At 56.7% G+C, this 21864-nt stretch overlaps 2 protein-coding genes across 10 annotated transcripts in view; one reads left to right on the forward strand and one right to left on the reverse strand.

Annotated features, from left to right (window-relative positions):
- CPAMD8 (C3 and PZP like alpha-2-macroglobulin domain containing 8) overlaps nucleotides 1-15696 on the forward strand; it is a 65861-nt gene extending 50165 nt beyond the window's left edge. For 2 of the 9 annotated variants that reach the window (XM_074337963.1, XM_074337965.1), the window contains exons 28-42: nucleotides 2071-2248; nucleotides 2373-2447; nucleotides 3257-3422; nucleotides 4562-4648; nucleotides 4739-4875; nucleotides 5286-5441; nucleotides 5522-5584; nucleotides 6203-6387; nucleotides 7986-8073; nucleotides 8934-9008; nucleotides 9742-9847; nucleotides 9935-10045; nucleotides 10685-10894; nucleotides 11624-11741; nucleotides 14565-15696. In XM_074337963.1, the coding sequence (XP_074194064.1) occupies nucleotides 2071-2248; nucleotides 2373-2447; nucleotides 3257-3422; nucleotides 4562-4648; nucleotides 4739-4875; nucleotides 5286-5441; nucleotides 5522-5584; nucleotides 6203-6387; nucleotides 7986-8073; nucleotides 8934-9008; nucleotides 9742-9847; nucleotides 9935-10045; nucleotides 10685-10894; nucleotides 11624-11741; nucleotides 14565-14586 (1777 nt within the window). In that variant the 3' untranslated portion in view covers nucleotides 14587-15696. The other 7 variants (XM_074337964.1, XM_019736833.2, XR_012498063.1 and 4 more) reach the window with 6 other exon arrangements.
- Nucleotides 15697-16854: 1158 nt separating this feature from the next.
- On the reverse strand, nucleotides 16855-19025 carry F2RL3 (F2R like thrombin or trypsin receptor 3). The gene is made up of 2 exons (XM_019736835.2): nucleotides 18539-19025; nucleotides 16855-18262 (listed from the first exon to the last, which is right to left on the reverse strand). Exons 1-2 carry the CDS (start codon nucleotides 18645-18647, stop codon nucleotides 17148-17150), a joined length of 1224 nt encoding a protein of 407 aa, XP_019592394.1. The 5' UTR covers nucleotides 18648-19025; the 3' UTR covers nucleotides 16855-17147.
- Between the last annotated feature and the right edge of the window lie 2839 nt (nucleotides 19026-21864).

Below are 21864 nucleotides of genomic sequence, written 5' to 3' on the forward strand. Positions count from 1 at the left end.
AGCTATGACTCATGATACACCCTCCCACCGTGGACACACACACACACACAAACACACACACATACACACACACAGCTCAAGCAAGACCAATTCCACCATGGTGGTAGAGATGTGACACCCAGAAGCTTCTCCTTCCACCTTCCCCCATGAAAGGTCCCTGTAGGAGGAGGCTGCAGATAGCACAAGCAGCATCCATTCTGGAGCTGGAAAAATCCGGGCTCTGTCTGGTGAGCTGTGTGGCCTTAGACCACATGCCCAACCTCTCTGAGCCTGTTTGCTCACCACACATGACTCTCAGGACTGGGATCCAAGAAGCAATGGCGATAAGGGCATGGGTGTGCTCAGTGCTCTCACCACGATGGTTAGTATTTCTCCCTGAATAACTTGGCTCAGAGGATCCAGCACTGAAGCCTTAAAACTCAGGATCTGTTATAGATGGGTTCCTGTGCACCAGTGTTCATTCATTCGCTCATTCATTTGTTCATTCACTGAGTGTTGCTATGTGCCAGGCCCTGTTCTTAGTCTTAAAATTTGTGGACCAATATTGCTATATCATTATTAACTACGGTCCATAGTTTACAATCAGGTTCACTCTTGCTGTTGTACATTCTATGGATTTAGACAAATGTACAATGTTACACATTTACCATTACGGTGTTATACACTGTACTTCCACTGCCCTAAAAATCCCCTGTGCTCTGCCTCTTCATCCCTCCTTCCCCCTCCGCCCCTGGCAACCACTGATCTTTTGATTGTCTCCATAGTTCTGCCTTTTCCAGGATGTCATAGAATTGGAATCAGACAGTCTATGCCCTTTTCAGACTGGCTTCTTTCACTTAGCAATATGCATTTTAGGTTCCTCCATGTCATATTGCGGCTTGATAGCTCATTTCTCTATGTTCCATTATAGAGATGTACCCATTTGTTCATCCCTGATTGTGTTTTACAAATGGAAAAGTCAAGAGAGCTGTGTAACAGAATGTGGGAATTCCACAGTTCTCAGCACACGGGCAGCTGAGTTCTGTCTTAGCCCCCATGTCCCAGCCATTCACACAGGGTTTGTAATTTCCCTCTGGCTGCTGCATACAGAGCAATTTAGGGGCAAGGGCAGGCTGGGGAGACGGGAGCCAGGGGGTGGCTTGAAGCCAAGAATGGACAACAGTGACACAGAGGTAGGGTTGCGGGGGTCCAGTGGGGGGTCCTGAGGGCCCAGAGGCACCCATCCCAGAGTGAAGGTGTCCAGAAGGTTTCCTCTGGGGAGAGACCCCTGGGCTGAGTGTTCAGAGATAAGTGGCATCTCGTTCTGTGAAGAAGGGAGCAGGAACGCGATGTGTCCAGGGCTTGGATGGAGTAACTGAAGCTAGTGGGTTGGTGGGAATTTTTCTGCTGCAAGCAACAGAAAACTGGGTGGAAAGCAATTCTGAATATCCATTCACACCACAGAGAGGCTTCAGGGTTGGCCAGTCTGGCAGCCCCACAGTGTATCAGGGCCCCTGGATTTTTCCTTCAGTTCCTGTAGACTCCATCACTATGGTGGCTTATCCCCTTGTGGTGGCAGAATGGCTGCAGCTGCTCCGATCATCACCTCATGTGCCCATTTCAAAGCCATGAGCAGGCCTGGGGACTGGAATATCCATCGCCGTGGCTGGCTTGGGCCCCAGAGGGTCCAAGTGTCCTAGGTACCGTGCTGCCAGTTCCCCGGCAAGAGCTAGGATCTCTCAGCAAGACTGGGCAGCTCTTGGGGAAAGGCTGTGGAGGGCAGCGAGGAAGGTCTCCTGCCTCTGGCAGGGGGAGGTGGGACTGGGTCGGCTCATAGAAAGGCCTTGAGTGCCACGTGAGGAGCAGACCTGGGTGCGGGTAGGGTGGGAGGGTCCACGCAGGGAGGCTGGGCTCCATCCTCAGGCCAGCTGGGTGCCACACACTTCCGTCAAGTGCTCTCAACAGCCCTGTGAGGGCAGACGGGACTCTTCCATCTTACAGACAAAGAAGTGGAGGCTTGGGACAATGTGGGGAGCATGCTGCCATCTCCCGGAGGGCACGTGGGAGGTGACCCGGTTTGTGAACCCCCAGCCCCTCCTGGTCCTGTTTCAGGCTCACGGCCTTTGTCCTGAAGTCCTTTGCCCAGGCCCGCAGCTTCATCTTCATTGACCCCCGGGAGCTGGCGGCCACCAAGGGCTGGATCGTCAGGCAGCAGCGGGCGGATGGCTCCTTCCCGGCCGTGGGCAGGATTCTGAACAAGGACATCCAGGTGAGCAGCCTCAGGCCTCCTGCCGGTACCTTGGCCCTTCCCTGCCTGCCCCCCATGCTGCCTGGGGCCCGTACAGTGGGGGCTGTCCCCTCTGGCTCGGGGTGAAGCCTGCGTCCTCTTGCAGGGAGGGATCCACGGCACAGTCCCACTGACGGCCTACGTGGTGGCTGCGCTCCTGGAGCTTGGCGCAGCCTCAGAGGTGAGCACAGGGGCCTGGGAGATCGGACAGGTGCACTGGGCAGGTGGTTTCCCCTACAGGCTGTGTGTGGGCCGGGCCTGGGGTCTGGTTCACGTGCTATGTCATCCCTGGCACATGCCCCGGGAGGTACATGGTACATCTCGGCACCATACCTCTGCGGCGGGTCCCAGGCTTCATCCAGGTCTAAAGATAGAACGCTTCGGGACAGCATTCTTTCTGTGGTCTTCAACACTAAAGCAGTCTTCTGAACTCCTTGGCCCCACTGAGGCCCACACGAACACCATCGCCCATCTGCTAAACTCATTAACGTTTCTGATCACTCACTTTTCCACGTAACCATTACTATCGGGCAGCTTCCCTGAACCGAGCCCATTACTCGACAATGGACTGGATTTTCTGTCCTCTAGCTGCTCGCATGGGGGTGAGGGTGAGTGTGATCAGGGTTGGTGGACTTCCTGAAGGAGGCAACAATTGAGGCGAGGTCTGGAGGATGAGGAGAGCAGTGGTCTTAGAAGCCAGCTTGGTGATGAAGTAGGATGGAGTGGGGTGTCCAGGGCTCTGCCTGTTTTTCCCAGAGCTTTTCTGGGTTGGTCTGCTATGCTCAGACTTCATTTGGAAGAAGCTGGAGCCACATAAAAGAAAGAGGACAGGGTTATGAAAGCTGGGGCTGCAGGCAGTGGGAGTCCCAGAAGGATGCAGAGCGAGGGCCAGTATTCTCCCTAGGCACACCGGGGAAGCTGTGAGTGGGTGGTGGGTGAGCTGGGGGCAGAGTGGCCTCCCAGGGCTCCACTTCCCACCCCACCCCACAGGAGGAGAGGGGTGCCATTGCCAGAGCGCAGCATTTCCTGGAGTCCAACATGGCCCTGGCCTCGGACCCTTACATCAGTGCCCTGACCGCCTACACACTGACCCTGCTCCGCAGCCCAGCAGCCCCCGCGGCCCTGCGGAAGCTCCGCAGCCTGGCCATCATGCAGGGTAGGTGTCCCCTGCCTGCCACCCCAGCAGCCATAGTGTGGGACCCATCCACCTGGAGCCCCAGGAAACAGTTCATGAACACATGCATGGAGTAAGGAGGAATCTTTTGCTCACTTTATTCTATTATTCGTTCATTATTATATTTCTTAGTGGCTTCATCTGATTATGTGGTTTGAGCCTAAGCATCACTGTCTTCCCTTGTGAAACGGGATACTGAGCTCCTCCCTGCCAGGGTGGACAGAGCTCAGGGATCCCCAGCAGAGGATCCCCCGGGCTTTCTGGAAACCATCCCTGCAAGACTGCTGGGCGGCAGGGGAGGTCTGCACCTGGCTCCCTCCTACCCTGCCTCCCAGCACTGGGTGAGCTTCAGGAAGCTTTTTCATCGTCGGGGTGTCAGGCTCCCTGACTACAAAATGACTACCCACTGTGTTCGGAGAGCCCCAGTTACTGAGCTGTGACTTCTCTGGATGCCCCCAAACTGTGTTCCCTTCCCCCACCCCCCACCCCTCATAGTCCCAGCAACTGCACTGGGGCTGAGCGTCCATCCAGCTTTTCTGCTTAAGACATCACCTGAAGAGTTGTTTTCACTACTTAAGGAAAAAAAATGTTAGAAAGTAAAATTCTGAAGCCGACCAACTGGAGGAGGGTGTCTATTCAGTACTAAATGCTCAGGACGGGGAGTGGGGGTGGCTCGTTTCTTTCTGGGTTTGAGGGCCTTTTGCAGCTTGCATGAGCTCAGCATCCTTGGAGCCTTTGCAAATGGGGAGTGACTTCATGGGTGCTGAGTGGGGACACCTGGGGACACATCAGGGCTTAGCCAGGAGGGAGGCCATTGATTAGTGATGACTACCAGGTGTGTAGGATGGATTGATTAGTGATGTCTGCTAGGGGTGCAAGAAGGTAGTCATGGATCTGTAATATCTGCCAGGGGTCCGGGAGGGGCTGGGCTTTATGTAGTTGCAGATCTGAGACAAAGCCTCAAGGCCCTTCCTGTCCCAGCCATCTCCTCCTGGAACCCTCCTCCCACTGGGGTCCAGTCTTGGGGTCTCTTCGTGAGACCACATGCACTGATGCCCACCCTGGGATGCCAGACTGAGCATGGAGTAGGGTGTTGCCCCTGACCTGTCCTGGCCTTACAGATGGGGTCACACACTGGAGCCTGACAGGTTCCCGGGACGGGGACAAGGACACATTCCTGAGCTTCACTGACGGGGTGTCTCAGGCAGGTACTGCCTGACCCGCCCCTGCTGCCTGACTTGGGTGCTGGGTTTTGGGTCCTGGCATTGACAGGGCCCCAGCTGCCTCTTCCATTGCAGTGGTCTCTGCCGAGGTGGAAATGACGGCCTACGCCCTGCTGACCTACACCCTCCTGGGCGACGTGGCCACTGCCCTGCCTGTGGTGAAGTGGCTGTCCCAGCAGCGGAATGCACTAGGGGGCTTCTCCTCCACTCAGGCGAGCCGGGCAGGGCCAGAGGGAGGGGCTCGGGTCTAGGCAGGGTCAGTACAGTCCAGGCTCAGGGCTCGGAGCTGGCCAGGAAGCCACCGGTGCCTCAAGTCCTAGGAAGGCTCCTTGCATGCAGCCCCTGGGGACATGGAGTCCAAGAGGAGGCCTGAGGGACACATGCACTGGCATCTGGGACAGGGACCCAGCCCCTGCCTCCATGGAGATGCCCACTCTCTGTCTGAGGCCTTAGCTCCACGGGGCCTGCACGAGATCCAATCTGTTCCAGCCTCGTGGGTTCCTGGCCTCCAGGGAGGGTCCATGGTGCCCCTGATATGGGCCAGACTTCCTGGGACAGGTGTAGAGGAACCACTGGCCAACCCAGTCCTGGGGCTGAGGGCATCCTTCCGTTTTGTCCCCAGGACACCTGCGTGGCTCTGCAGGCCTTGGCAGAGTATGCCATCTTGTCCTATGCTGGCGGTGTCAACCTCACTGTGTCCCTGGCCTCCACCAACCTGGACTACCAGGAGACTTTCGGGCTGCACAGGGCCAACCAGAAGGTTCTGCAGACAGCAGTGGTACGGTTCCCAGGGCTGGGGGTGGGGGCCTGCCCGCCCATGAGTGACTATGGGGGAATCACAGCATCTTCTCTCCCCAGATCCCCAGCCTCCCCACAGGGCTGTTTGTGAGTGCCAAGGGTGAAGGCTGCTGCCTGATGCAGGTGAGGCTGTGGGGAGAGAGGACAGTGGCCTCTGGAACATGGAACCCAGGAAGGCAGGCGGAGGCTCCAAGCTCAGTGTCAGGCCAGGCTGTGTGGGGTGGATGTGTGTGCCTGAGAGACCCCAGGACAGACTGTCAGACCCCCATATGTACCCCACCTTGCCCAAGGCAGGGCCCACGGTCGGTGACCCCATGTCCCCTTAGGTGTGGGGTTCCCCCAGGAAGATCCATTTGACTGGCCTCAGTCTGCTTTCCCCGTATCCCCTCCGTCCGCAGGTCCTGAGGTGTAGCTGAGCTCTGGGCTGAGGCAGGTAGGCCTCACAGGCTCTGGCTGGTGGTGAGAGGGCAAATCTGCCTGGAGACCCTCGGCCCTCCCATCTCTAAAATGGAAGCCCAGACAGTACAGTGCTTAGACCTGGTCTTGAGATACGTAAAATGGGATGATGGTCAGCTCTAGGCCCACTTCGCTGTTTCAAGGCTAAATGGAATAACAGCAGTTCCCTGAACGCTCCCTGATTCCGCTGTCATCATCATTCTGGCTGTCCCCCACCGTGTCCTACCCTGCCTCTTCCTCCTCCACCCAGAGGGCCCCTAAGCCTCGTCCTCCCATCCTCCACAGATTGACGTCACCTACAACGTGCCGGACCCAGTGGCCAAGCCAGCCTTCCAGCTGCTCGTGAGCCTCCAGGAGCCCGAGGCTGAGCAGCCTCAGCCCCCGGCCCCAGCCTCCTCAGCCGATGACGATGACCCTGCAGCTGACCAGCACCGCCAAGAGTACCAGGTGACCCTGGAAGTATGCACCAGGTAAGGCCATCTGCCCTGTGCTTGGGGATGGGTTTGTGTCCGTCCTAGCCTATTGGTTGTCACATTGTGGGCTATGAATGCGTGGGCCACTCACCTGGACTCAGGCCACTTGCGGCGAGCCCCACAGACATTTCCCCCAACAGGTTCCGATGCTGTGGCTCCAGGGGTCCATGTGGTCCTTACTGCGATGGTAGGATGGGCACACCTCAGCTGCAACTGGCAGGGGACAAAAATCAAGGGTTATTGCTCACAGGTCCCGCAGGGCACATGGCATGCGTGGGGCCACACAGCAAAGGTGTGGGGAGAGAGAAAAAGAGAAAGCACAGACCTGGGGCTCTGCCTTTATTGGCGTCCAAGGGTGGGGTGTCTAGGATTTCATGGGTTTACTATTTATTGGTGAATTTAAAACGTAAGAGTGGAAATTAGGATGTGGGAAGGGAGAATCGGTATCGCTTACGTAGTCAGTTACATAGGTCACCCTGGGCTTTCTGAAAGGGGCCCTTCGTGGGTGGGGCGACCTGGCTCCTTATCTAGTAGCTGTGTCATGCAGCTGGCAAAAGTTCATTTGAGATCAGTGTCTGAAATAGATGCCTCAACAATGAAAAACTTAATGTCAGGCTCTTATGTCACAGTCAGAAAAGCTCAATTGTAGTCACTTACATGACAGGGTTTTTGAAGTGAGTGAGGGAAATGAACACTTCTGAATGGATGCAGCAGCAGACCCCAGTGACAGGTGGCACACGTCTGCTGGGAGGGATGGGTGTTGCTGGCCCCTGTGTGACGCACCAGCTCCAGCCTCTCGGTTTCTCAAGGGTGGCCCCAGGACTGGGCCACAGTGGGTCCTCAGGGTGGCACATGCTGCTACCCATGAGGCTGTTCATTGCCTTGGTGACAGTTTGGGAGCCCAAAGTAACCACGTCCCTTCCAGGCACCTGCCTGGAACTTGACCCTCAGCCAGCGTCGAATGGGGCTGGGGAACAGGAAGCAGCTGGACTGGCCCCAACTGTCTGGTCCCATCAGGCCTGCTGGGGACATCTTTAGTCCTCCCTCAGATGTGTTAGAAAGAACCCACTATGTGCCATCCATATATGGCTTGCTTAGGCTTCACCCCACAGGAAACCTTCCCCACCCACCCCAGGGTCTTTGGCCACCCCACCTCCTTGGGCCCACAGCCTGTAGGTTCCTCTGTGAGTGTCAGCCTTCCTTCCATCACTGGCACCGGGCACAGGGAGGGCCTGGCATGTAACAGGCCCCAGAGGCCAATTACCGCACCCCATGTCACCGAAGGGGAAACTGAGGGCTAGCACTGGGGAGCACCCAGTCACCTGGGCTCCCATGCTGGGGACATAGTGTGAGGTTTGGGACAAAACACGGCCCAGAGTCTATAGACCTGGGTCAGGCCCAGAACCCTCCGTTAAGGCCTCAGTGTCCTGGCTGTGAAATGGGCTGACTGATGACACAGCAAACCGTGTGTGTGCTAATGGCCGACCAGTCAGGCCCAAGGCAGGACGTCAGCCATGTGGGTGGTGGAGGTAGAGGGGCCATGAGTTCTACCATGGGGGCTGGAGTTCAAGGGCTGTTTCTCGTCTCATCGGAAGGTGGCTGCATGCAGGGTCCTCCAACATGGCTGTCCTGGAGGTGCCCCTGCTGTCGGGCTTCCGCGTGGATATGGAGAGCCTGGAGCAGGTGAGGAGGTGCTGACTGTCAGGGGCCAGTTGGGGTCTCTGGCTAGTGGTCCTGTACCAATTGCAAATTCCAAGCCCTTCATAAAATGGAGTGGTTGTTTTTATTTCCTTTCTGGGCAAACTGGGTGCTTTTGAGCTCACTACCTGCCGAGGGGCTGGCAGGGAGGGGGGGGGCTCTCCAGACGGGTGAGTCTCCCATGGGGCCCCTTGACTATATCCATGCTGTGGAAGAGGGCTTCAGCAGACTTGCTTCAAGTCAGACTCATCTCATGGCCCCTTTTGTGACCGGCTGGTGCACAAAGTGCGGGGGCTGCTTTGCCTGGGCCCGAGGAGATCTACAGTGTGGGGAGGGTGGTGCAGGAAAGTTGGATTTGTCCTGGGGGTGGTGGTGCTGGGGTGCTGGATAGGGCATCAGGGGAAGGAGGAAAGTAGCAGAGAGGCTCCGGGGCAGGAGGCAGGCTGAGGGGATGGTGGTTGTGTGGTACAGGTGAGGCAGGAACATGACAGGGCTCACCTGGGCCCCTGGAGGACCACAGGGAGGCCTGGCCTGTGGTTGGGGCTGGATGGGAGGAGGCTGCAGGGAGCAGAGGGGAGGTAGGTGCTTAGAACAGGAGTAACCAGCCTTGGGTGCCTTCTTCTGGGCTAGGGTCTGGCACGGCCTGGGGAGCACTGACTGCCGTCCCCTGGACTCAGCCATGGGGTCTTGTTGGTGACAGTGGGCAAACCCCCCACCCTCTGGGACCTCAGCTTCCTCAGGCCTACCTCCCACTGACCAGGGTGGGCCCCGCAGAGATTGGGGAGGAAGCAAGCATTGAGGGCAGAGGGGTTGGGCAGATCCCTGACCTCTGGTTTCCTTGCCAGCTGCTCCTTGACCAGCAAGTGGCGCTGAAGAGGTACGAGGTGGCTGGACGCAGAGTTCTCTTCTACTTTGATGAGGTACTGGCTGCTGGGAGCAGTGGCAGAGGTCTCCTTGGCACTCAATGTTGGTGAGGGCCAGCGGTCATGGCCCCGTGTGGGTCTTCCAACTATCTCGTATCATGAAAAGAAACTGGGAGGTAAATCCAGGCTGAGCAAATCCCCAGTGTGCCCCAGCCAGTTGGTTGGGGTGGAAAAAGTTTGGGGGGTGGGGTGGAACGGTATTCAGACACAAAAAGGAGTGAAGCACTGAGACACGCTACAACTGGGGTGAACCTCAAAAACATCATGACCAGTGAAAGAGGCCAGACACAAAAAAGCACATAGCCTGTGATCTCATTGATATGAAATGTCCAGAACAGGTAAATCCGTTGGGACAGAAAGCAGATTGGTGGTGGGCAGTGAGTGCTAATGGGGAAAGGGTGTCCTTTGGGGTGATAGGAATGTTCTGGAATTAGATAGAGGTGATGGTTGTACAACATTGTGAATGTACTAAGTGTCACAAACGCCGTGAAGGAGGGCCCCTGCTGCAGTCATGGGGGGGTTGAACAGCCAGCTGAGACCTTTTCCCAGGTAGGAAGGAAGGACCCACAGCACTGAAAATGGGACCAGGTTTGTGTTTCACACCTCCTGAGTACGCTGAAATAAGCCAGTTCTGGACCGACGCTTTGCGGTGCTGCAGAGCATGGAGGCGGGAGCTCAGGCCCTGGGCTTCGAGGCCCCAGCCCAGCCCGAGCTGCCCGCTGCCCCGCAGATCCCCAGCCAGTGCCTGACATGCGTGCGGTTCCGGGCGCTCCGAGAGCATGTGGTCGGGAGGACATCCGCGCTGCCAGTCTCGGTGTACGACTACTACGAGCCTGGTAGGCCCGCGCCACCTTCCTGCACCCCAGCTGGGCCCCTCACCCTGTCACCCCATCACATGCTCACCAGGCCCCCTCCACCCACAGCCTTTGAGGCCACGCGCTTTTACAACGTCAGCGCGCGCAGCCCGCTCGCGCAGGAGCTGTGCACAGGCCCCGCGTGCAACGAGGTGGAGCGCTCCGCCGCACAGGGCCCCGGTGAGTGGAAGGGGCCACCCAACCCCACCCGCGGGCGTGGGGGGTGGGGGTGTTGGCCATCCGCTTGAAGCTGAGATTTGAGCGGGGGAAGGGGCAGAGGAGGGGACAGGGTGGTAAGGCAGGAGCACGTGGCCTCACTGGTCAGGTCAGGGGCACGAGTTCTTTGCGCAGGGTGGTCAGAACGAGCAGGTGGAGCTGGGCAGGGTAGAAGAGAGGTTCAGAGGACCTTTGCCGCCCCTCTCCCACAATCCTGAGGGTGTGGGGACAGCGGGGCACTCCCCCTGAGCTCAGGGAGTGGCAGACGTGAAGGGCTGAGTGAGTGGGGCCGGGAGGTAGCCCCTCTGGCCCTTTATTTTCCAAACTTCTTCAAATGAGCTTAGATTGCTTTTAAAATTTAAACTTTAAACATTTAAAAATTTTACTTTAGTAAGTACTACATGAATATTTGAAAGAGGTTACACTAGGTCAAGGCTCAGGGCCTCCTAGTAATGGTGGCGCTCCATCACTGCACTTGGGTGGGGGTGGTCCCGGGCCCCCAGGGACTGTCCTCCACTCAGGCCTAGGCCCGCGGGAGATGCAGGCCCTGATGGGGGATGGGATCCTCTGGGCCCTGTCAACTTCGCCTCGTCGGTCCCCTAGGCTGGTCCCCTGGCGAGCGGGGCTCCGCGGCCGCCCCAGAGGAGGGGGCGACAATCACGCGCTGCGGCTGCTCACGTGACTGTGGCGCTCACGAGGACCCGGTGTGTGGCTCTGACGGTGTTGTCTACGCCAACGCCTGCCGCCTGCAGGAGGCCTCCTGCCGCGGGCGCGAGAGGCTGGAGCCCGCGCCCCCTGGCCACTGCGACCTCGGTGAGGACCCACCCGCGCCCGGCCTCGGAGATGCCACCTCACCCTGGAATGCCTTACCCCATCTTCTCCATCACACATCCTCCTCCATCACCTCCTCTACACTGTCCGGCATCACTCTCCTATTCTCTGCCCTCCCCACCCCTTCCTCTCCCTTCCCTTCCCCTTCTTTCCCTTTTCCCTTCTGGTCACCGCCTGGCTGAGCAGCCCCTGCTTCCGTTCCTGGTGACAAGGGCCGCTCTTCCCCCACTCTGTGTCCCCCACCCTTACAACTTTCCTCCCACTTATTTTTTCTTCTCCCTACAGCGCCCCTCCCGAATCTCAGTTTCTGGATTCTCTCCCCTCCCCCACAAAGGGGTTTGTGTTTCTCCTCCCCCTGCTTGGCAGGGCTCCGTCTATCTCTCCACCTCCCGTCAGCTTTCCCTCTTATTAGTGGCCCCTGTGTCTCTCCCCCAGTCTCCATCTCTGTTCCTTTGGCTTCCTGTACTCCCCATTTCAGTTTCTTGGTGTCTGGGTCTCTGCATCTCCTCAGTCTTGCTAAATCTCACCCCACCCCAATTTTGTGCCTTTCTGCATCTCCCCATCTCTGATCTCTGTGTCCCTTCACCCCCTCTCATGACCTCTCGCCTCCTGTCTGTTGCTCTGGGCCATACATCTCCTCCCCTTGGTCCCTTTGGGCTCTCTGCCTTCCCCTCCAGCGCCCTTGACCTACTAACTCCCCCTTCTTTTCAGAGCAGCCGCCTACGCCAGTCTCTGCTTACAACTACAACTATGACCCAGCCCCCCTGGACCCTGGGCACCTGGCAGCCGGCCATGAGGCTATGGACTTGGAGGGGGAGGCCGAAGACAGGTGAGAGCTGGGCCCATCCCCAACCTCCCCCACTTGCCCTGAACCAGGGCAGGGAATTGAAGTGACAATGGAGGGGTCAGCCTGCAGGTTTCCAGGACAAGGTGGAGGATCCTGTCTCCCCTGCTCAAATCCACCCAACACACCTCAGAGACTAGCCCGTATGTGCAGGGTGAGGCTGAGGGAGCCCTCAGAGGACAGCCTGAGGCCTGACCGTGCAGCCAGCCCCAAGGACCTGACACATACCTGAGCTGATAAATCAACCTGCTGCTTAAACCTCCTGAGGTGAATTTACTGTAACTTACACCCAAAAGATGGGCCTCCCCCAGAAAGTCTGTCCAGAAGCCCTCTCCCAGCCTCACTCCACAGGGCTCTCGGTTGACCCCCTTCAGAGGCTCAACCCCAAGACAGACCCCGCCCTGAGACCTACTTGGCATGGGACCATTGTTAAAGAAAAAATTCATGATGCAAGGAAGACTTTATTGGAAGGGAGGCGTGGAACTATCAAGATAGGTCGAGGGAGTCTGGCGATGGAGAGAGAGATTGAACCCAACTCCTAATACAAGAAGTGGGGATTTGTAGCCAAGGAGCAGGATGGGAGTCAGTGGGTGAAAAACTACGAAGAGGAAATATCAGGGGTAAGGGGATCTCTGGCTAAACCGACTTAACAGTATTCTTGCTGAAGGCAGGCCTGGTAATTGATCAGACATCATCCCCTGGGGAATAGACGGGAAGAGGAACCCCATTAGATATGAGAAGGATCAGATATGGAGGGTGGGGATTCTGGCTAAACTGACTTAGCAGGATTCTTGCTACAATTAGACAGGTGCTGAGATGAATACAAAAGTCCGAAACTGGAGACCTTGTTGAAAAAGCCCAGAGGAACCTGAATAGAGTTTGGTCAGGGAGAGAATCTTTGTTATCCCAAGAGAAGTGGTCAGACCGAGAGCCCTGTGAGGGGAGGCTGGGAGGGGGCTTCTGGGCAGAGTTTCTGGGGGAGGCCAATCCTTTGGTGTACATTACAGCAAACTCCACTCAAGACGTTTAAGCAGCTGGTTGATTTATTAGCTCAGGTATGTGTCAGGTCCTTGGGGCTGGCTGCACGGTCAGGCCTCAGGCTCTGTCCTCTAAGCCCTGACTTCCTTTACAAGGGTCTTACCAGCCCAGTGGCGAAGGCTGGTTCTCATCCCCACTCAGCAAACCCAGTATGAAGGCTTTTCCATCAGCACCCACCAAAGTCCCAGAGCCCCAGGGGTGCGCCATCTTGCACTAGGCACTGGGTTTAGTTCATGTGCATTTAATACAATTATCGATAGGGCTGGGTTTGGAGCTACTGGTGCAATATTTTTATTTTGTCCCCTGTTCTTCCCTTCCCATCCTCTTTTAAATTAATTGAAATTTTTTAGAATTCCATTTTAATTCAGTTAGTGTTGTTTTAGCCTTATTTTGTTTTAGTGGAGCTCTAGCGTTCACAATATACCTCCTTAAACTTTCCAGTCTACTTGGTGTGAATATTGTACTGCTTTGCCAAAACTGTTTCACTCTTCTTTTTTAATATTTATTGGGGAATATTGGGGAACAGTGTGTTTCTCCAGGGCCCATCAGCTCCAAGTCAAGTCGCTGTCCTTCAGTCTAGTTGTGGAGGGCACAGCTCAGCTCCAACTCCAGTTGCCCTTTTCAATCTTTAGTTGCAGGGGGCGCAGCCCACCATCCCGTGAGTGTGGGAATTGAACTGGCCACCTTGTTGTTGAGAGTTCCTGCTCTAACCACCTGAGCCATCTGGCCACCCCTCTGGAAGCTCAGTGGCAGAGGGGCAGCTTGTTATCTTCAATCTAGTTGTGGAGGGCACAGCTCACTGGCCCATGTGGGAATCAAACCTGCAACCCTGTTGTTCAGAGCTCACGCTCTAACCAACTGAGCCATCCGGCTGCCCCAAACTGTTTCACCTTTGAAGCCACATGTCCCTATTTTTCTGTCCCATCCCTCATGCTGTAGCTGTCATATGTACAGCTTTAAACTCCCAAGTGTTGCCACTCCCTCCAGTATTTGCCAGCTCTCTCCAGTGCCTTCCTAGGGGTCTGTTTTTGTTTTCATTATGGAGGAGCGATTTGTATTAAACTTTTAAATTTGAGCTCATCATAGGTTCACAAGCAATTTAACAGAGATCTCAGCCCCCAGTGGTAACATCTTGCAGAACTAGAGTACAACGTGACACCAATCCACCCATCTTATGCTTATGTTACCCCTTTCACGTGCGCTTATTTCCAACTGAGTCTGCAATTTTTCCTCCCGTGTAGATATGTGTAATCACCACCCCAGTCAGGACACAGAACAGCCTGTCACTTCAAGGATCGCTGTATAGCTACTCCCTCGATCCCCCCACTTCCCCTCCACAACTGCTCATTTGTTCTCCCTTTGTAATTTTGTCATTTCAGGAATACTGGTATGTACACGGAACTGTAGAGTATGTAACTTTTTGAGATTGGCCTACTAAGCTGAGGTCCCCTTCGATCGATACATAGTGTTGTTTCCTGTATCAATTGTTCCTCCCTTTTTACAGTTGGGTTGAGGTCCCCAGATAGTTTCTCAATTTGAGGCGCGGTCCCACACTAGCCGCTCAGCTCTTCACAGAAGTAAATGCCCTGTCCCCTCACTGTGGCCGAGTGGGGGTGGGCAGGGGTCTGAGGAGCCAGGCTCCCTACTTGAGTCTCGATGGGCCAACGCAGCCGGGCTGAGCCCTGTGGCGGCAGCATCAGGGAAGAGCACTCAGCCCATCCCACCAAGACCCAGCAGCCCACAGCATCTTTCTCCTTCTCTCCCCATCAGTCAGAGCGGCTTCTCCTCCTAACGCGCAGAGCAAGACGTGATTTGGCTGCGTCCTGTCCCTGACCATTCTGCTGGGAGGGAGCCACTGATGGGAGAACTTCCTGGACTGCCTGGTGGGCTCGTGGACCCTGCCCCAAGTAACTCCCACCTCCAAATGAGCCCTATAAATAGAACCACAGAGACCTGACCTTCCCCAATGGATGATGGGCCTCTTGGGGACCCAGCCCCCACCTCCACAGGAGGAAGGCCTTTGTGGGGGTGGCTGGAGGCCCTTTGCACCCCCCCAAACTCCCCAGCTGCAGCTGGAGCTCCAGGCTCTCCACCCTCCGTTCTAGGACTGGATGTACCCCCCATTGCAGGCCAGAGCAGCTCCCTCAGCTGGACTTTCTGCTCCCTGGAGAAGGGACGTTTCTGGGAAGAACTCATAGCCAAAGGGCTATTTCTGACGGGACAAGACTCGGGCCAAATCAAGGACATTGCGTTCATCACCTCTTCAGCAGCTTTGAAACAAAACAAGCTGTTTCTCTCCAAAATGCAAAGCCCCATCCTCCCCTTTGGGGCACCCAGACTGCTGACCCTGAATTGTTGTAGTCCTGCACCCCCACCCCCACCTCAACCCCCACCCCACCCCCACCCCAGTCTTGTCCCAGAGGTGCCTGAATGTTAGGTCTTGGGCAGATGAACCTGGATCTTCCTATGGTCTGGGCTCTGCCCATGAGCCCCTGGTCGCCTGGCTCCCCACCTGGAGAACCATCCCCTCCACAGTCTTGGGGTGGGGTGGGTTGCCCCAGCTCCATGACCCACTGAAGCTGCATACTCAGACCTGCCTCCCTGCCAGGCTCCTCTCCAGCTGTGGTCTGATTCCATTTTTGTATCCTTTGGGCATCTGCCTATCTTTCCCTCACCCCCACCCACTCGTGGTATTTATTTCAGACCTCCACTGGGGGCAGCATAGAGACCTACCTGTCCATGCCTGAGGTGGCTGCCCCAATCCGTGGGGTCCCTGTTGGGAACATGGGCCATTTCCTGTGCTCCTGCTCCTCGCCAGTCTACGAGAGAAGTTCACTGGCTGAGGCCCCATTCCTCAATCACTAAAGGCCGCTGGTGTAATAAAAGCTCATTTCCACAGTCAGTGATGGGCTTTGGCCTGGGGGTGGGGGGTGGCGTGACGGCCCCAAAAGCTGAAGCTCTGGCTCCCGGGTCTCTGCTCCTCCAGCTATAGCCTAGCCTAGTCTTCCAAAGTAGGGTGGGGAGGCGGATGTCGCCCACCTGCACCTCAAAATGATCAGATTCCCATACATTTGTAAGAAATTACACCAATAAGAAGAGGTCCCAGCATCCCTACCCAGACTCCCCCAGTGGTAACATCTTGGAAAACTCTGGTATATCATCACACCAGGCTATCGATGTCGATACACTGCTGATCTTACTCTTCCGTGTGTGTGTGTGTGTGTGTGTGTGTGTGTGTGTGTGTGTCCCGGAGCTGCCTGCTCGCCAGCTCATTCTTTCCCAGACCAGAGACATAGCCCCAACGGGGAGTCCAGGAATGGCCCCCACTCCCCTCTGCCTTGGGGGGCTTGCTGACCCCCATAGTTGATGCATCAGTGGTTCCTGACATACTGTGCCGCTCTCTGGAGTGGAGGGGGAGAGTGGCGAGTGCCTTTACCCACATGGTGCCGTTAGCCCTTCCCACTCAGTGCAGAAGAGGCTGTAAACCGCTAGGGGTGGGGGTCACAGGGCTGAAGCTGCCCCCTGCCCCCTGCCCATATTGTTCCTTCTCCAGTTCCCCTCCTACCAGGTTCTGGGGGAAGGGAGTTAACATCAAATGAGAATAATCAGATGTCAGGTTAAGGGGAAGAAGTGACATCTTGCAGCCAAGGGATAGCAGGAGACTAAGCCCTGTTGCTCCCAATGATGAGTTGCACAAGGCTTTGGGGAACAGAGTGGGGGTCTCCGCAGTGCTTGCTCAGGAGACGCCCTGTACCCTGAAGCCTGTCCTGGAGCCAGAAGCTGGGCTTCTGAGAACAAGGACCACCAGTGAGGCTCCCAGACTCTTGAGCCACCGGGGGTGGGGGGGTGGGGGGGCCTAAGCTTCCTCGGTAGGGACCTCCAGCTGGTCTAGGGTGGCTTCAGCCTCCTCTCATCCCCACCTTGGACACGAGACAGCGGCTGGGCCCGAGAATCTGCATTTATCCCTGTCATGGTTTCCTGGGTTTCTGTCACCAAGTACCACAAGCCAGGTGACTTAAAACAGAAATTTATTGTCTCACTTCTGGAGGCTGGGCTGAGAGGCTGTGGGCAGGGCTGGCTCCTGCAGAGCCTGCGGGAGAGTCCCTCGGAGGATGTTCTCTGGTTTCCGGTGGCTCCCAGCAGCCCTCTGTGTTCTTGGCCTGTGGCCCAATCACCCTGCTCGCTGCCTCCGTAGTCGTGTCCTTCTCTGTGTATCTCGGTGTCTTCTTATAAGGGCATCAATCATGAGGGGTTCATAGCCCAATATGACCTCATCCTCATTACACCTGCAAAGACCCTATATTCAAGCTCATTAGAGGTTCCTGGTGGACATGAACTTGGGGGGCACCCTAGTTAACCCAGTACCACCCCTCTCTGGTGCCCTGCCTCCTGAGGGGCGGTCACAAGCGACGAGGACCGGGTGCCTGTGCCCGGGCTGCCCCTCTCTCTGGAGGTCGTGGCGGCTCCCTGTACCCGGCGCAGCACCTCTTCCCGCACTTTGTCCCTGAACTCGGCTGATACGTAGTAGTAGACGAAGGGGTCCACGCAGCTGTTGAGGGTGCTGAGTGCCAGGCTGGGCACGTAGGCGGCGTACAGGTGCCCCCAGGTGTCCAGGTCTGGGTCTGAGTAGTGCAGCAGAAGCAGCACGTTGCTGGGCATGAAGAAAGCCACGGCCGAGGCGAGTACCAGTGAGGTCAGCCTTAGCGCGTGGCTGTAGCGCCGGCCACTAGCCGCCAGCGCATGCAGAATGGCCCCGTAGCAGAACAGCATGGCCAGCAGAGGCAGGAGGCAGCCGAACACAGCCAGGCAGATGAAGGCGGGGCGCCAGTGGGAGGCCTGGGTGCCCACGGGCAGCACGTCATGGCAGACCACGTGGTCCGAGTGTGACAGCCGGAAGGTTTGCTGCTGCAGCCCCAGGGGCAGCACGAGGGTGATTGCCACCAGCCAGGCTGCAGCGCAGAGCCCAGTGGCCAGGCTCTGGCCTCGCAGGGCGCGGGCCCGCAGTGGGTGCACCAGAGCCAGGTAGCGGTCCAGGCTGATGGCCGTCAGGAGCAGCACAGAGCAGTACATGTGGCCATAGAGCGCGGCCATGTCCAGGCGGCAGGCGGCCTCGCCGAAGGGCCAGCGCTGGCCCCGCAGGTGGTAGGCAATGCGGGGTGGCAGAGCCAGGGCTAGTAGCAGGTCGGCAGCTGCCAGGTTCATGAGCAGCACTGTAGAAGGCAGCCGAGGCACCCGCGTGGCCAGGATCCACAGTGCTAGGCTGTTGGCGGGCAGCCCCACGACCAGGACCAACCCATAGAGTGCGGGCACCAGCCTTGTGGGCACCCAGCCCAGCAGCAGTGCCCGAGAGTTGTCCCAGAGCTCCAGAGTGTCGCTGTTGTTGGTGCAGAGCCAGCCAGGGAAGCTGCGTGGGAGGGGTGGGCAAGGGGTCGCTTCCTGGGGCCTGGTCCAAGGTCCCAGCGTGCCATCTGGGGGAGGGAAGGAGGATGGAGGCACTGAGAACCCAGGCATCACCCCCCCTTCCTGCCTTTCAGCCAGTACCTCCAGCGAGATGGTGCTGCCCTCCCCACTGACGCCCCCAGGGGCTGCAGTCCAGGTCCCAGATCAGGAACCTCCAGGCTGTTGGGACAGAGCTTGACACAGTCCCTTGGCTTCAGGACTGGGCTGGTGGGACCCCAGTCCTGCATCCTGCCCATCTCTGATACCCGCCCCCACAGCCCCAGGCAGCACCTGGAGTCACTCACCATCTCCACCTTCTGTGCTCCCGCCCTCGTCGTAGTCGCTGGGGGTCTGAGCGTCACCCTCCAGGCTGAACCCCAGGGCCAGAGGACACAACAGCAGGAGTATCCACATGCTGTTGGATGGAGCTCGGTGTCGGCTGCTCTAGGCCGCGGCCGACTGACCTCCAGCTTCCCGTCTGCTAGACCCCCTGCCCCCAGCTTCCTGAGCACAGGCAGAGGGCAGAGAGGGCTAGCAGACAGGGCCTGGTGAGATAAACCAGCCCCTGCCTCCAGCCAGCCTGTGGGCGGCCCACGGATGACCTAAGGTGGCCTGGTGGCTGGCACCACTTTGGCAGAGGTGCTTCACGGTGTCCAAGTGTTGGGTCAGTAAAATGGGGAAGGACGTCCTAGGCTGCAGCGCCTCCACCAGCCCCTGTCCAGCTCAGGAAACCTCTGTGGTCCAAGTGGTTACTTCCTGCTGGCCAGTCACAGTTCCCATGACAGCCCAGCCTTCCAGGTCACATTCCCTACCAGGAGCTCGGCATTTCCTGAAGCCTCCTCCACCTCCTGCCTCTGGCAGGCAAGAGGAGAGCCCTGCCTTCCAGGTCAGAGGTCAGGGCAGGTGAACCAGCCCCACACTCCTACACATACACTCAAGTATCCCGGGTTTTCTGTGGGGGCTGCCCCACCTTCTTGCTGCCTCAGCCATGCCGCAGCATGGCTCCCCTGGGCAGGTGCAAAGTGAAGTGTGGAGAGGGGAAGTCACGTTGTGAGTCTGGGGTCTGCTCAGAATGGCCAAGGAGGTGTCTGTCACTCGTTGGCTGGAGCCTCTGACGCTGACCATGTGCTGCCCTGGGGGTCTGAAGGGATCCTGGCTGCAGTCTCCTCTGGGAGGTGTCCATCTGGCTGGTTCTGGAAGTTCCTTCTGTTCCTCTCCTGGCCCCACCTCAGCTTGGGGTCCCAGGTATGACGGGGAGGGTGGTCACGACCATATCTGAGCCCAAGGGAGGCAGCCAGCACGGAGGATCCTCTGCCCACCCTCCCGGGAGCCCTCCTTTCTCTGGCCCCTCCACATTTCTGTCCTCAGATGGGGGTCCACTGTGCAGATGAAGAACTGAGTCTCAGAGGGGAGGGTACACCTCTCTCCTGCACTCCGTCTCCCCGTCATTCATGCCCCTGCAGGCTCCAGAGAGGCCTCCACTCTCACTGCCCTGGGGGAGCCCCTGCACTGGAGGTTCTCGACCCTGTGCAGTCATCCGTGGGCCATGGTGGCAGGGGGCATGTCTGGGAACAGGAGGGCCCCCAGGGGCGGTGGGGGTCAAGGAAGAAAAAAAGCACAGTGGTGGGAAAAGGGATCAGATATGGTGTGTCTTGGAGCAACAAGCCCTAATCTAGTCACACACTCTGGGCCCGCAGGAAGTGACTGAGCAGCCTAGACAGTGGGGCTGGAGGCTGAGATGCTGAGGTCCCTGCCCTCAGCCCCAAGGTGGGGGGCGGGGACCAAGGCCTAGAGCACTGCTGCTGAGGCAGGAGGCTGTCCTGTCTCAGCCAGCAGGCTGTCCCCCATTTCTGAGCAGTTTCCACTGGTACCAGTGACAAATTCAGTCCCATGCCTATGTCTCTGGGCACTACATGACTGGTGATGCCCTCAGTGCAGGAAAACTGGGATGGGGACCCTCTGCCACCCTCCAGGGAAACCTGTGCAGGGGAACGGGGGGGGCTGGAGACACTGGGCCAGGGCAGACTGGGGTCCCCCAAGGAGGACAGTTTAACTCAGGAGTTCTGAGTCCAGGAATTTATGACAGACACACACCTTGCAGGATGGCATCTGTACAGGGATATTCCCGGCAGCACAGGGCAGGGGCTGCCCCCTTCGCGAAGACAATCCAGTGCGAACAGGAGGGAGGGATCCCAGACAAGGCAGATGGAGGTGCAGGCCTCTGTCCTGTCCCAACTGGAAGACAAGCCATGTAGAGGCACCTCCTGGGGGACCCTGGGGCAGCTGCCTTTGGGGAGAGGGACTTGGTCCCTTACTTTTCTCCGTGTGCTTCTTTGTACAATTGAAATTTTCTGTATGTGTGTCCCTTTCCATGAAACCTTATGTTTAAAAAAGGCAGAAAGGTAGCTTTAAAAAGAAACAGAGGCCAGGCAAACACTGATTTCCTTTCTGAAAGTATATGTGGATGAGGGAACTTGATTGTGAAGGGACACAAGGGAATCTTTAGAGGTGGTAGAAATGTTCTATATCTTGATTGTGGCGACAGTTACACAGGTGTACACATTTATCAGAACTCATTGACCTGCACATTTGTAACAAATACATTTCATTGTATATAAATTACACTTCAATAAACTATATTTAAATTGTTTTTATCAAAACAAAAAATTCAGACAATAGGATTATGAGCTGCTGAGTAGTCTGTAATGAAATAAATAGCTATTAAGAATAAACAAAGAAAAAAAGAAAAAAAGAAAGGGAGGACCAGCCCGGTGGCTCAAGCGGTTGGAGCTCCATGCTCCTAAAGCCGAAGGCTGCCAGTTCGATTCCCACATGGGCCAGTGGGCTCTCAACCACAAGGTTGCCGGTTCGACTCCTCGACTCCCGCAAAGGATGGCAGGCTGTGCCCCCTGCAACTAAGATTGAACACGGCACCTTGAGCTGAGGGGTTGCTGAGCTCCCGGATGGCTCAGTTGGTTGGAGCGCATCCTCTCAACCACAAGGTTGCCGGTTCAACTCCCGCAAGTGATGGTGGGCTGCGCCCCCTGCAACTAGAAAAACGGCAACTGGACCTGGAGCTGAGGTGTGTCCTCCACAACTAAGATTGAAAGGAAAACAACTTGACTTGGAAAAAGTCCTGGAGGTACACACTGTTCCCTAATAAAGTCCTGTTCCCCTTAAAAAAAAAAAGAAGTGCTTATTTAAAAAAAAAAAAAAGGTAATTCTGATACATGCTACATGGATGAACCTCAAGGACGTTATGCTGAGTGAAATAAGCCAGACACAAAAGGACAAATACTGTGTGATCCCACTTATATGAGGTCCCTAGCGGAGTCAGATTCATAGACAGAAAGTAGACGGTGGTGCCAGGGGCTGGGGGAGGCGGAAGGGGAGTTAGTGTTTCCTGGGGACAGTGTCAGTTTGGGAAGATGAACAGGTTCTGGAGATGATGGTGTGATGGTTGCCTAACGATGTGAATGTACTTCATGCCACAGAGCTGTGCACTTAGAAATGGTTAACATGGTAAATTTTGTGTGTATTTTACCATAATTTAAAGCTTCTTAAATGGTGATAAAAAAAGGCAAACAGGCCCGACTCAGCAGCGAGGTAGTCCTGGGTTTCCTCACGCTCC

Source organism: Rhinolophus sinicus, linkage group LG07, assembly GCF_036562045.2.
Source record: "Rhinolophus sinicus isolate RSC01 linkage group LG07, ASM3656204v1, whole genome shotgun sequence".
Classification (NCBI taxonomy): domain Eukaryota; kingdom Metazoa; phylum Chordata; class Mammalia; order Chiroptera; family Rhinolophidae; genus Rhinolophus; species Rhinolophus sinicus.

Bases quoted from the DNA above. Each gene is read 5' to 3' on its own strand.
- F2RL3 (XM_019736835.2), bottom strand. From the start codon at position 18,647: ATGTGGATACTCCTGCTGTTGTGTCCTCTGGCCCTGGGGTTCAGCCTG. The intron at 18,263-18,538 runs GTGAGTGACTCC...TCCCTCCCCCAG, and splicing joins GAGCACAGAAGGTGGAGATG to ATGGCACGCTGGGACCTTGG.